The 15,048-nt window shown below is 39.3% G+C and overlaps 1 protein-coding gene across 1 annotated transcript in view; it reads left to right on the top strand.

Annotated features, from left to right (window-relative positions):
* Window positions 1-15,048, top strand: part of DGKI (diacylglycerol kinase, iota) — a 110,995-nt gene that overhangs the window by 11,740 nt on the left and 84,207 nt on the right. Inside the window, exons 6-13 of the mRNA XM_009081457.1 lie at window positions 2,880-2,975; window positions 3,277-3,351; window positions 3,859-3,954; window positions 4,480-4,562; window positions 6,008-6,068; window positions 9,550-9,663; window positions 10,225-10,362; window positions 11,483-11,561. Of these exons, the coding sequence (XP_009079705.1) occupies window positions 2,880-2,975; window positions 3,277-3,351; window positions 3,859-3,954; window positions 4,480-4,562; window positions 6,008-6,068; window positions 9,550-9,663; window positions 10,225-10,362; window positions 11,483-11,561 (742 nt within the window). The remainder of the gene's footprint in view (window positions 1-2,879; window positions 2,976-3,276; window positions 3,352-3,858; window positions 3,955-4,479; window positions 4,563-6,007; window positions 6,069-9,549; window positions 9,664-10,224; window positions 10,363-11,482; window positions 11,562-15,048) is intronic.

The raw sequence follows: 15,048 nt of genomic DNA, 5'->3' as shown, positions 1-15,048 counted from the left end.
TTGTTGACTTGTATTTTCTTATAGGTGAGGTTTGGTAGCCAAAATGGTGTTAGCTCTAGCAGTTGACTTGCTTTATGCTTGTGTTGTGGGAGAAAAGTAGATAATGAGGATCTGGATATATTTACTGATTCAGTCTGTCTTCCAATTGGGGAGACAAAGGGAATAACTGTAAAATTTCAAGGTTTTTCTGTTCAAGGTGAGTAAACATAGTGTTTTCTTCTTCTCTCTTGAGGACCTTCAAAATGGTCTAGCGAGTATTTATATTTCTGGGTTTATTTCTTTATTTCCTCGATTACTGAGTGAAGCTGACTTGCCTGATGGTGGTTTGTGAACAACCAGAAGATGGCCAAGATTGACCTTCCCAGAAGCTATTAATTATTTAAGTAATTTGAAGATCAGCATACTAAAAGTCTTTGAAAACGAAGGCTGATAATGTGTAAAGGAAAAGGTCAAAAGGGTTCACTGAATTTGTCTGAGGTAGCCCATGGCTTTCACACCATCCAGCACCACACAAGGACTCCAAGGCTTCTCTTTACCTAGCTAAACTTCATGAGAACTACTGACCATTTAATAATATGAAAAATCTCTTTTTGAAGATGGACAAACTGGCATCCACAAAGGAGAGGTTTTCTCTCTAGAGGCAAGTTAGGATTTACTTATGGTGCCCATTTAAAGGTATGCTTTGCTATCAGGTACTTTGCTGAATAACATTGTGTTTACAAAACACTCATAACCTTGTTATATGAACAAGGTAGTATGTATCCATTTCTTCACTTCAGTGTGCAAAGATTGCTGGTACTCTTGGCTGTTATTCTTCTGCATGTTTGCAAAAAGTACCTGTGTATGTTTAAGCAGCTTTTTTGCCTTTCATCTGCTATGGACATGTGGTTGCAATTACCATAGCAAAGCTTTAGGTTCTGTTAACACTATAGGTGTAGGCATGTTACTAAAAAGAAAAAAAGTGAAATAACATTGTTGTGATGTAGCATATTTAGTGCCTTTTTGAGTACAGAAACAAAAATGGTTATAATCATGAATGGAGTCTTAGACTAAAACTGTTTCTTTAACATAGCTGTATGCCTTTTCTTACCCCACCCTCAGGCAAGAAAAGAGATATATTAGAGTGGGATTTGATGACAACTGCATTTAAAGATTCTTGAAATTATTCTTTTAAAATTAGTCAGGGTTTTGCTGAACTCTTTGTGCTTTCCAGAACTCCACTGGCCTTAGGCCTGTCCATTGTGGAGGTAAAATAACAAGTATAGTCCTTCTAGAGGTACAGTTAAGTACTTGCCTAGTAATTTATCTTACTGAAGTTATAGAGTAACATTTGCCAGAACAACTAACTGCACTTTACCAACAGGATATGCATTTTGAATGTAACACCTGGAAAGATTGATGCATGGAGACAAGGCTCGGTATGTGCGTGAGCTTTCAGCAGACTGCTAGCAAAACTTGTGAATAGACTAGATCTCTCTGTCCTGTGTTTTGCCTCAAACCACAAAGAAGCCTTCATCAGAGAATGGCTCAGGAACTAGGCTAAGTCCCCTGTGAGAGGCAGCTTTGAATGTAATGTCCCCATAACTTTCTATCGACATCAAGACTTCTGTCTACAGTTGGTCTGGTTAAGGAGGTAGGGCAATGAAAGATCATGCAGATGGAACTGCTGATGTGCTTTCATAGTCAGTGCAGTCTTCTGTGGTTTATCATGCTTTCAAGATCACTTTGTATCAGAGTAGGGAAGAGTACGAACCCTTCTATAGATGGTTTCTCAAAATATGGTCTAAAAGGGCAAATGTTCTGACATTGCTCTGAAAAGCTGTCTTGTCTTCAGTATTTTCAGTAAGCAGTAAGGCATGACTATATCATGGTCCAAAAGGAATGTTGAGACATGAGAAAAAGTTTGGGACCTTGTGCTCTACAGCAGGCTTCTCTTGGTTTTGGTGCCTTTAGTATTTGAGTTAGATAGCTGTTAGTTTTTCTTCTCAGAAATGTAGCAGAATTAGCTTCTGTATCTGGTGTGTCATACCGAAGCCTTGAAATTCTGGAGGTGGTTGTTGGATATGAAGCCAAATTTAGTAGCTGTTCTTGCTAATGTCAGCTAGCAAGCAGGATTAAGAACAGACATCACTGTTTATAGATTTGATGATCTCTCATTGTTGACTTACTGGTATGCAAGGTCAGGACAGAAATGAACTTTCAGATGGGCTGAGTGGATCTTACTTTCCCACTTGAAGCCAGAAAAATAATAATCAATTACATTTCTTCTAATTCCTGGTGATGGCTAGACTAGAAGTTGAAATACTGTGAAAATCTTTGCAATATTTTCTATAGTACAAAATTTCAATCATGTGGAAATAGTTAGGGTTTCCTGCAGGTAAGACTTCAATTACTGAATTAAAATAATTAAAAAAGTATAATAAAATTCTCCTTTTTGGACTGTTCTTATCACACCAGAGCACCTTTTCACTCAGCATCACTGAACAGATTATTGCCAGTCCGGAGAACAGTCTTGGCATAAGTTCTATTTTAATGAGTTCTGCAGAAATACAAGCAGTTGTATGTTTTTTTTCCATGTAGCTAAGTGATACTGTTATTTATAAACAAAGCAAACAAGCATCCCACAAACACCCCCTTCACTCAAATCCTTAAAAATTAACAAGTCAGTTTGTTCCTTAGCAGATGATTACACAAGTTCCTTGATAGGCTGGAACTGACTCTACAGTACCAGCTTCATACGCCATGGTGGCCTATGTTATGTTGAGTCATAATGGTTGCCAGAGCTAAAACTTGTTGTTTTCTTTCCTAAAAAAAAAAATAATCCCAAAAAACATGAAAAATATCTCATTTATCATGTTTTTTATTGCATCTTTATGCAGGTGGTCTCCATACCAGGAGACGAGCCTGATTGGGCAGGAGACTGGAGCCCCGAAGGGGAAATGGGCGTCTCCTACCCCTATTGGGAGGGTTGGCAGGTACAACATGTGGTGTTATGTGAGTCTATGGGAGCATCTGATCTTTTTTCCCCCCTCACAGCGTGGGAAAGTTTCCAGTTCCAAAGCACCAGTCTGGTCTCCGTGTGTGGCTTTCTCCATAAACGGTGGTGTGGAAGTGTAAAGCATGCAGCGCATGTAATTTAAATCTCGAGCATGTGCCAGATACTCTTATCATTCTCCAAGTGGACATGCATGGAAGAGCTTCGTAAAGGGGCTCTGTCTGGGCCTGTCTTCTAAATTTTGTTTTGCTTTTCATGTATTCATTTCTCTTTTGATGTAGAACTCCTTAAAGACTTCAACGCGGCGAAAGAAGAGAACGTCTTTTAAAAGAAAAGCCAGCAAAAGAGGCAATGAAGTAGGTATTCAAATGCTTTGGAAATCAGGCTCCTTTTGTTTAAATGTCTAAACACAGACTTGAAAGTTTTTAGGGCTTTTTTTGGTGATGGTGGTTTATTTGCTTGATTGTTTCTGTTGGTTCTTTTCATTTGTTTTGTTTTAATTCCGGTGTTTAATATATTTTTTTCTCCTGGAAAGCTCCATGCTATTGAATTCCTTGTTAGAAGAGATACAACTTGGATGAGAAGTTTTATTTTCTGAGTTTTTTTTTTTCAAGAAAGAATGTACCAGACTCCAGAAGGACTAGCACTCTAATGAAAGAGTATTCCCTTGCGATGCAAGAGACTCAGCTCTCATCCCTGTTTTCCACTAGGCAGAGAAGGGGTGTGATGCCATAGACATGGCTGTACTATTTCCAATACCTGAGGTAGTTTTGTCAGAGCTGGGTTGGGTCTCCTGTGTGTGTGTTATGCCAGGAAAACATATATAGCTTGGACTAAAGTTGTTTCTTGCTTCTGTTTCTCAGGATAACAAAGGTCGGCCATTTGTGATAAAGCCTATTTCATCTCCACTCATGAAGCCACTGCTGGTTTTTGTCAATCCAAAAAGTGGAGGGAATCAGGTAAGAAGATCAGCTGGAACGAGGTTACAAAGTTTTAGTTTAACAGCAGTGTTTCTGCACATGAGACTAGTTCTTGGTTAGTCAGATAGAAAGGTCTCTATGCCTAATGGTAACTTTGCCTACAAGCTTGTTCAATTTCATAATGTCATGGAAGGCTGAGGATGGTGTGGGATAACAGAGGTTTCTTCTTGTTGCAGGTAGGGAGAGGGAGGAGAATATTTTACTGTGGAAGATGAATCTTTGGTCTGACCCCAAATGCCTGTTCTTTTGAAACATCAGTGATCTGTGTTGTTAAAATTAGTCTATATGCATGTATGTGCACCTTGTCCAGATTGGTGGGTTGCTGTTCTACAAAGCAGTCATCAGCAAGCTTTCTAGTTTGTCTTTTTCTTGTTTTATGTTTGCTTTATAAAGCATAGAAAAAAAGGAAGGCAGTTCAAGTATAGTGAATAATTCACACTTTTATTTCTAATAATCATTAAACTGCTCATAATTTTCTTTCCTTTGATTTTCCTGTCTTCTCAGGGCACCAAGGTTCTCCAAATGTTTATGTGGTATTTGAATCCACGCCAGGTCTTTGATCTCTCTCAGGAAGGGCCAAGAGATGCGTAAGTTCTCAAGCCTTCATTGTTACGTTCCTGATCAGGAAAGCAGAAAAAGGTCTAGCTTGGCTAGATTAGTAGACAGTGTATGAGGTTTATGTATTAAGGTTTTGGTAGCAAGAGGGAGGGCTGCAGTGGTGGATTTTGTAAGAAGACATCAGGAGCTTCCTTCATATCAGACAGAGCTAGTTCCAGATGTTTCCAAGATAGACTCGCTGCTGATCCCAATGCCTGACCATTCCTTAATGGATGATCGTTGCAGTGGGGTGAGGCTGCCTCCAGATTGCCATACATGACAGCACTATGCAACTCTTTTTCTGCTTGCTGAGGAACTGAGTTTATCTGTGCAACAGTTGAAGTGTGAGCCTCTTCCAAGGTAGAGGACCTGTCATTAAAGGGCTGATTCTTGCTGCCAAGGGTTAGAAACCATCCTTCTATGGTGTTTGAGATGGGGCTACTAGCTTTACTTAACCATCTGTTCAGCACTACTTTCACAAGTTAGGCAGCTCAAAAAGTAATGTAAAATCAAATATTTACCTGCATAAGAACAGTCCAGGTATTTTCTATTCAAGGCACCTAAGGGTTTGGTTTTTTCCCCCTGGAGAAACACCTCTATCTCTGTTCTTTCCAGGTGCTTAGAAGCTTTAAGATAGTCTTACAGTTTGTTTTTTGTTTTCAGAGCTGTATAATGGAATTAAAGGAGGATTAGGTCTTCTAGTCACTCAGCTCTCTAGATGTGAATGTTCCACATCCATTAGAAGATAGTTCATTATGCCTTTCTTGAAGCAACTGAAGGAGCAGGGTTTGTTTTTGTCTCTCATGTTGGTTTCTTAGTTCAGATATCCAGAGGAAAAGCTCTATTAGATGTCCTTGCCTTCTAGGTGTCAAAATATTGTTACCAGTTGAAGAAGCTGTCATATTCTACAAGCCTGAGAAACAGTAGCTCAGCAAATCATGATGAGGACCACTAATTTTTATTTGAAAACCTCAACATTTAAATTTGTTTGCTGTGCAGTAGGAGAAAAAGGAAAGATCTTTGTCCTCTCCAGAGGGAACCTGAGAGTCTGGCCTTCCAGATTTAGCATGGGAGCATGCTAAACTGATCAAACACTTCTTAGGAGCTGCTGCCTAACATAGAGGAAGGCTCATTGCATGTCCTAGTGGTGTTGTGTGTGTGAACACATAAAGTGAGCCACAGGAGCTCAGGCTGGGATGGGGCCAAGACTACCTGAGGCTGCCAGGGCTGAAGCTTCCTCTTCACTGTTGAGGTTTTTGGTTACACTGAGGGTTTTTAAAATTTTTTCCCCTTACCTTCACCCACATTCTTAGTAGTGAATATTTAAGAGTGCAATAAGCAGTGGTTACACTGTCACTCAGCAAAATGCATAAAAATTGCCTGCATTACTGTTCTGACTTTTTCCTCCTTTTTTCCCCTTTCCCTCCCTGGCCAGGCTGGAGCTGTACAGAAAAGTGCCAAACCTGCGGATCCTGGCCTGTGGTGGGGATGGGACGGTAGGTGACTGGCACTTGGCAGCCCTGTGGTCTTTGGCCAAGTGATTAAATTCCTCACAGTGATGGGTTTCCCACTCCATGATGCCTGCACAGCCAGATAATGTACCTTATGCTTGAGAAATCTAATATTTTTCAGGTTTTTTTATGTGGCCTGTCCTGTGTAGATATGGAGCCAGATCCAAATGTTCAAGGTCCTATTTCCTTTATGCATAAAGATTCGGTACAGTTTAAAGAAAGATCAAGACTAACTTTGCCAGCCTCCTCTCACTGTTTACATAGATCTGAGGGTCTGACAGGTTGCATCAGTGCCTGGGAGCCACTGAATCTTAATTTCTACTCCTTCCTGCTATTGTTTTCATGGTATCAGACTACAGTCAAATAGGGTCTTCTCTGTGTGTAAAGAAAGTCAGTTTCCCCATTTTCTTTGCAAAGGATTTCTGAGGAGGATATTGCATTTGTCATACTACTAGCCTGGGATCTGGCAGATCCATGTTCAGTATTTTTCTTTGCTGCAGAATTTGTGTTCTTGGATAAGTGAATAGGGTCAGATCTTTAAATGTTTTGGGCACCTTCAGTTTGAGACAGACTCTGCAGTTCAGAGTTTGGAAACCATGAGTGGTAACAGAGTTATTAGAACTGAATTACTCCTTCCAGTACTTAGGAATACTGTAAATATTGTAAATCTCAATCTGTGCCACTGAGTGCTTAAATACAGTTCAAAAACTGACTTTTAATATCTGTGAGGCTCAATTCAGGTCCCCAAACAAGCATTTGATAGTAATTGTAAAAGCAAGTGTGGTAAGGAAAATGCATTACTACTTGCAAGATGCAATGATTGGCCAGAATAGATATATGCAGATGTTCAGGGACACAGAGTTAGTTTATTTTTAGTGAGCTGAACCCTGACCCTTAATGCATTTTTGCTTAAATTTCTGGGGGAATTTTTTGCTCAGCTTCTGTGGATCCTTTTAGAACCCCAGCAGTAGGTTATTAATATCAATGCTTACCCTGCAAGAGTGATGAAAAAAAATCAATGATAAGACTACTGTCTTTCTGGTACTTGGGAGAGGAAGATATTACTGTTACTGAACTATGAACTTTCCTGACCCTTAATGCATTTTTGCTTAAATTTCTGGGGGAATTTTTTGCTCAGCTTCTGTGGATCCTTTTAGAACCCCAGCAGTAGGTTATTAATATCAATGCTTACCCTGCAAGAGTGATGAAAAAAAATCAATGATAAGACTACTGTCTTTCTGGTACTTGGGAGAGGAAGATATTACTGTTACTGAACTATGAACTTTCCTTATGCTGAATGTTTTTCAGCAGGAGGCATAAGCTGCAAAAGTGTTTCAATCTGTTTCTGGCAGTCTTTTCCATCTGAGGAAGCCATTGTTTTCATAGGAAAAAAGTGTAATCAGGAAGATTTTAAGATAGAAATAAATACAACTATATTGAGTCTGTCCATCCTTTGTTTCCCCTTTGCTGAACAGTGCAAGCGAGAGGTGGCAGCACCTCCTCATTAGTGTGAGCAGCACTCCACTATTACCTTTGCTGCTGCTCAGTTTGAAGCAAATTAATATCTAGTTATTCCCAAAGCCATTACCTCTAGAAATGAAAAATATGGCTCAAATGGATGTACTGAATATGCAATGAGACAGATGTTACCTTACATTATTGAGGTGAATCAGAACTTCTTGTAACTCTTCTACAGTCACTGCTTGCAGTTACTTTCCAGGGCATAAGTGGAATGTTTTGCTTTCAAAGCAGTCAGGAGCTTTCTGCTTACAGGGAGATGATGGTCTGCATCATTCCTTGATTGTACAACTAATGTAAAAGGTTTGGCAGTGACTTCAAGTTAAATAGTAATGTTGTACTTATAAGTTAGTTATTTGAAGTTTCTATTTATCAGTTAAAAACATTTCTAAAAGTGGTAGGGATTGTAATTTTACCTGTAGCAGTGTGAGTCTGAGGCATAGATGTATGGATTAAGTCAGTGGCAATGACAAGGGGTAAAGACAAAGGACTCTCTAAGAAGTCCCAGCCCCACTGAAGTTATTTTGACTCTTGATTGTGTCTCCTGTTATCAGTGATGATCAATGATGCAGGATAGATATTTTGAAAGACAAAGGATTACTTACTTCTGAAAATGCCTTTAAAAGACCTAAGTACTTTTTGGTGACCTCCAAGTTCATGAGAGCAGTAAGTGCTTCAGATTGCTGTTGCCAGACAATGAACAATGTATGGGATCACATCCCAGATGAATATTTTAATAATTGGATAGTTGGTTATGATAAATAACTATCTGATAAATGCCATTTGTGCAAAATGAAATTTATCTGTTAAGAGACTTGGAGAGAGACAGACATACCTGAGAATACTGAATAGCATGGGGATCACTGTGATTATTAGGCCACCCCCTTTGCAGTCCTTCAAATCCAGGTATTACTCCTAATGCTCATGTTATGCCAAGTGCCTTTTGTGAAGCTCCAGGGTTATCCCAGTTGGGGTTAAGAATGTATTTGAAACCATAGTAATATTAATTAGGGGAAGAAAAATTCCTTCCAGCTGCAGTCAGGATTTCAGTTTTCTGTCTTAGTTAAAAGTTCACATTTCCAGTAGGATCTGCATCTTTGCAAACCAGCCAGAGGAAAGAAAAAAAAATCTTCTGTTTTGTTTATTAATGCTTTATTTAAAAATGCAGCACAGGTTCTTTGCAAATGATAACTTATTTTTTTTCTAAAATGAGAAATAGTTTAAGAAAGTCTTCTTTTTTATAGCAAGGATTTCAGTCATAAAAAGATTGATAACATCTTTAGCAATAATTCTTTCTCCCCCTTGGAAATTACCATTTAATGAAAACAAAATAATTTACAGTAATTTGTTCCTTCTGGATAGACTTCTATTTGAAAGTTTTATGTAGTTCAGAAGAGAGAAATAGCTCTCTAAAATAACTAATATCTTGGGATGCAAAAGAGACAGATTCATTGTTCCATTCAAAAGCCTTCAACCCCAAGCATTAAAGTCTATCTTTTAGTCTAGACTTTTAGTCTTTTGTTTGATGTATATGTATGTGTGCGTGTGTGTGTGTATATATATATATATATGTATATAAAATACATATATAAAATATGCTTTGTACAAGTGAAATATTTCAGCACTAAGGTCTCTTGTCTGGAAAATGGGAGACCTGTGGGCAAGTTCATGCTTGACATGGCAGGTTCTGAGATACCATGCTCATAGTGAGTCTCCTGCATTTTCTTTCATAACTCTTGTCAAAGGTTTAGTTTCTTTTGGCATAATGGCAATTAAAAAAAAAAAAAACCCAAACCAACTGTTTTGCATTGTCCATATTATTCTTCATTCATTTTTACATTTCTTTTGCTTCATCATGTCTGTGAAGAGTAATATGATGTGATCAATATAGGTATTTTTTCTTTAAATCCTCCTTACTAACAATTCTCTGCATTTTTTCTTTTTATAGGTGGGCTGGATCCTCTCCATCCTTGATGAGCTGCAACTCAGCCCCACACCTCCTGTGGCTGTCCTTCCACTTGGCACTGGGAATGACCTTGCCCGCACTCTCAACTGGGGTGGGGTAAGCACTGGCTGGGGTACCTTTCCGTGGGGATGCTCAACTTGCTGCTCAGATTTAGCTGTATGGGGTGGAACTTCCTCTTGGATAAAATAGCAAGCAGGACTGTGTCCAAGGTCTGCTTCAGTTAGGCATAATGGTTTGCCTTCATCTCCAGTCTGAAATTTTGAATTACTCATGATGTAGTTGTAATAAAAGTGTTTGTAGATGTATCTGGTGTTTTAGGCCAAGTAATGAGGATGATATGAAGGCTTCTAATTTAAGCATAATTTAAACTTTATTTCTCTTTGTTTATCCTTGACTATGCCCCTGGAGTTATTCCAGGCAAAGCAAATATACTTTCAGTTCCTCTCCTTATGGCCTTACTTTGCCTGCCCTAGACTCACACACCTCAGTAATAGCTTGCTAAATCCTTGATATGTCAAAATTTAGCAAGGTTCTTAGGAACCTTTGACTTGGTGTTGAGGCCTGTGTCAAAGGAGGGAGGTCTGCTGGGTAATCGGTGAGTGACTTGATTTGTTTTCACCATCCGTGGCTGATAATCTGGTCACCCTTTGCTGTCAGGGTTACACAGATGAGCCAGTGTCCAAGATCCTGTGCCATGTAGAAGATGGGACGATTGTCCAGCTGGACCGCTGGAATCTTCAGGTTGAGCGCAACCCTGATTTGCCCCAGGATGAGTTGGAGGATGGGGCACGTAAGGTTAGAGCCCTCTTTTTCCCATGGAAGCTATAGGATGCTTAGGAACATCTTTGGATTATACCATAAGATGCATGGGTTGGGAGTTATACAACTTTTGAATTTTCTGTTTGCATCTCTTCCTTCTGTTCTTTTCATATGTCAGTGATGCCAGAGGTGTGTGGAATGTAATGCTTTTATTTGATGCTTGTAACTCCTAGGCATGGAACATTTATCTCCAGGACTATATCCTGGAAAAAAAAAATCCCTAGCACATTATCAGAAAGGTCATTGTTGTTTTTCTGTAGTTGCAGGAGAAGCAATTGTGACTACAATCCATTACCAAATTAGACAAAACTAAAAAGAGGATGTAACATTTAATTCCTTAGGATTTTTCTAATGGATACCAACTGTTTTCTACTTTACAGCAAGGTGTAGTGTATTTTTGTATTTAACTTTCATGTGTGTGGGTCTCCGTTAGTGTATCTTGATAGTTGAGGAATGGGAAAACTTTTGCATGGGAATCACACAGTAACATGTGATTCGAACTGGAAATGTTGGAAGTGCAGCAATCATAGAAAAAGCCAGATTCTGTGAACCATTTTCCTCCTTTCACTTATAATTTCCAGCTTGTCTTGGATGCTGCTGTTGTCTCTCTGCAGCCTTTCTCTGTGTGTGTGATGATGAAGAGGCCAGATGTGTGCTTCCCTGCTTCATGCATCCCCAATAGAATTAGAGCTTCTTCTCTGGGACTTGCATTGCTCCTGGTTATATATGAAGCTAGAAGAATACAGCTTGAGTTTCATTTGCCATGCTGAGCTGGAAGAGGTAGCAATTAGGCAAACCTTTTGTATTGATGACATGTTAAGTGATGCAGCCTTATGGAAAATCTCAATGGCAGCATAAGGAAACCCTTTAATGTGTTTACAAAGATGTATATATGAGTATAAAGTCCTGTAGATGCAGATCATCCATAAGGCATTGCTGTCCTTCAGAACAACCTTCTGCTTACATTTCCCCAATACATTCCACTTTCTTCTTAGCAGGTTTTCATGACGTGCCAGGTTTAAAGCTGTTAATCCCTGATGCGTTAAGAAAAGTTTAGTTCATGTGATTTTTACATATTTTTGTTATCTAATTACAGCTTCCACTCAATGTCTTCAATAATTACTTCAGCCTTGGATTTGATGCACATGTTACGCTGGAGTTCCATGAATCTAGAGGTAGCAGGAAATTTTTATTTCCTTAAATCCTGGGGATGGGCAGTTATTTTATGACTTAGAAATGGAGCTGGATTTGACATCCTGTTCTAATAATTCAGAAGGAAAGCTGGAACGTAAAAACTCAAGATACATAGAAGAAGAAAGAAAGGACTGCATCATGAGTTTTCAAGGGACTTCATGATTAAAAAAAAAGAAAAGTACAAGAAAAAGTGGAATTTACTGGAGGAAAAGGGCTAAAAGGGAAGTTTTACAAAGTTTTAGATCTTCTAAAGGAGATACCAAGTACAGACATAAAGGAAGTTAATGCTGATGGAGAAGTGTCAGAATAAAAACAGAAAGGAAACCAAATAAAAGTCAGGTGCAAGTGTGGAGGTAGATGGAGGAATAAAGGTACAAGACTGGAAGCAGGAGAATAATTGTGTTCTCAAACTGAATATCTGTGATTTATGGATGTGAGTATAACATAATGCCATTGGACTTGGTAGAGACCCAGAGTGTCTCTATGTAAGTGAAAGGTTTTAATGTCCACAGAACTGTCAGGAATTTACAGCATCTTTTCTGTCACCTTGCCAATGGCAGCTATACCACACCATACAGATTGAAATGTGGCTCAACGGGTGTGCTTTGGACTGATGTGAACTGCTCTATTCATATGGTTTATGCAGACATGTTTGTATAAACAAACCTTGTTCAGTTGTCTGCTCAGTTTTGGTCATTCCAGCTTCATATGTAGCTATTTTATTCTAAAACATACCCTCCCTTACCTTCACTGTCATCCTATTAGAGTGTCATTTCAAGATGAAAAGATAGCACTCTAATGCCAGGCTAAATAAAGAGCAGGGTACATGATGGAATGAACTAATGCATATTTGATAATGTTTAAGACTGCTTCAAGCTTTAGGAATAATAATGAGAGGCCACAAAAGGGCACAGGAATGAAATGATGACAGCTGTATGCATTTTTTTTGAGTGCATATCACTATGCATTGCTAATGTGACTGAATATACTGTATAGATTAAATGCATGGCTACTTTCTCATTTAATGGAGGTATTATTTAATAATGAAGTTATGGAGCCCTATAAAGAATGAATGTTATTCCAGACATGCCAGTGTTTTAAAAATTTACATGGGTGAAAAAATACTTGACAGAGCAAGCTCTGTGTCTGAGTATGTGTGGCCAGGAGAGCTTTTTGTAGCAGAAGTCTTTACTGATGGTGTCTTCCTTATCTTCCCAAATGCTAAAATATGTAGAGTAAGTCCTGTGTATTTTAGGAAAGGAAAACATACAGCCTTGGAGGTGTTGCCTGTGTGTGGGTCGTATTGTTTTTCATGTGGAATTGGGGTGGTTCTGCCTGGAGAAGAGAAGGTCCAGGGAGACCTTATTGCAGCCTTTCAATACTTAAAAGGAGGCTTTTAAGAAAGATGGGGCCAGATTTTCACCGGGGCCTATTGCAATAGGACAAGTGGTAATGGCTTTAAACAAAAAGAGTAGATTTAGGCTTGATGTAAAGAATATGTTTTTAACAGTGAGGGTGGTAAAACACTGGTACAAGTTGTCCAGAGAGGTAACTTGGAAACGTTTTCATCCCTGGAAACGTTCAAGGGTCAGGTTGAATGAGCCTCTGAGCAACCTGATCTAGTTGAAGATGTCCCTGCTGATTGCATGGGAGTTGGACTAGATGGTCTTCAAAGTTCCCTTCCAACCCAAAGTATTTTATAGCTCGATGAATTTTGAGCAGTGCAAAGCAGATTCTGATCTCATTTACAACTGATGGATCCAGAGAAATTCTTAACAGTAGCAAAATGTAAAGCACTTTCATGGCTGCAGCACTTGGGCCATTGAGATAAGTAGCTGTGTGCAGTTGGTTTTGCTTATGTGGAGCAAAGGTAATCACATATAGTATTAAAACAAACAAACCCCATGCCTGTCACCCCATTCTCATGCCAAACTAAAATAAGTTAGATTGATATGAATTCTCAGCCTAGCAGGGCACTTTATGCAATAGAGATTGGTCAATTGTTGCATTTGGAATATGTAGTGATTGCAATGTCTCAGAGGAACCTGAACATGAATGTGGCCTTTTCCATGGCAACTTCTACACTCCTCTTGTGACTAATCAGATTGAGACTTAAGGGTTGGATCCAAGCCTAATATATTTAGCTCTGCTTCTTCAGGAAGTGCTCTCAGTAGTGACACTTTTTCCAGTTTCCTCCATTGCTATCCTTGTGCTTTGGCAGAGCAGGGAAGATGCAATTTACGTTATCCCTGCTGGCATGCTGTTTGATCCCTCAACTCTGCAGGACTGTTCATTTCCAGGACACCCTGCCACTGCACACATGCAGCCTAACACATTCAGTTTTCTACTACCTTCAGGGTGGAGTGAGCCTTGGATATTAAGTCACTAATTTACTTCTACAATCAATTACACTCTAATCAATTCTAGGGTCTATTTCATAATGCAGAAAGAGTCCTTCCTCCCTACCCATGCTCCTCTGTGATGTCAGAAGTAGGAGCAGTGTGTTGAGGGACTGCTGGCTCCCTTACCTCAGAAAGGCTCCGTCTCTGCTCTAAGCTGGGGCCTTGGTTCTGGACAATATTTGTCATAAGATCCATGTAAAATCCAGTGTTCTGGTGACTGCTGTCCAGAGCCATTGGGGATGGTTGCATAGGAGAACGAGCAGCACAGGCACTAAACCTTCAGAAACCTCCTGCTGCTTAGCATGGAATGTTGAGACTCTGCAAACAGCTGTCAGCTCAGTAAGTGAGGTGAGATTTACTTATGCGGTCAAACTAATTGTTTGAAGTATGTGACCCTGTCTGAGTTTCAGACTCACTTGTGCCACAACAAAAGGATAATACAGTAACCGAGCAAGCAATCAAACCAGAAACCTCAAGTAGCTCATTCTTACAAAATGGAGCCTTATACTGTGAGATATAGTGACTTCAAAGAGAACTAGAAGTATTGTTTCAAGTGGTCACTGGAGAAGAAGTAATTTGGATATGCTCACACTGGTGTGATGCTTTAGCCAGAAGGAATATCTTGGTAGTTTGATGTTTTCACTAGAGAATCACTGAGCAAGGCTGGATGATGGATAGTAGCACTGAGTACAGTGTCAGAAGGGCTGTTTCTGAAATCTCTAGATGCCACAGACTAAGAAAGCTGTTCCTAAGGAGGCCAGAGAGTGACCTGTATTCTGGGAAATGTGCCTTATATTGGGAGATTAAAGGAATTCCATTTAGCTTATTGGAAAGAGGGTTAAGAGGCAATTTAATCACTGCCTACAAGTATTTACTCAAGGAGAAGATATCTGATAGTTGAAGGCTCTTTAATCTGACAGAGAAGTATAATAAGATTTGGCAGTCAGCAGTTGAAGGCTGAAAATTTCAAGATAGGAAAACCCCCACACACTTACTTTAATAGTGAGAATAATTAACCATTAGATGTGCATTACTACTAGACTTAAAATTCTCCATCATGTGGAGT

The sequence above is a fragment of the Acanthisitta chloris genome, unplaced genomic scaffold (assembly GCF_000695815.1).
Source record: "Acanthisitta chloris isolate BGI_N310 unplaced genomic scaffold, ASM69581v1 scaffold1519, whole genome shotgun sequence".
In the NCBI taxonomy this organism is placed as follows: Eukaryota; Metazoa; Chordata; class Aves; order Passeriformes; family Acanthisittidae; genus Acanthisitta; species Acanthisitta chloris.
The sequence above is the reverse complement of the archived record's forward strand: the minus strand, read 5'-3'. Positions and strand labels throughout refer to the sequence as shown.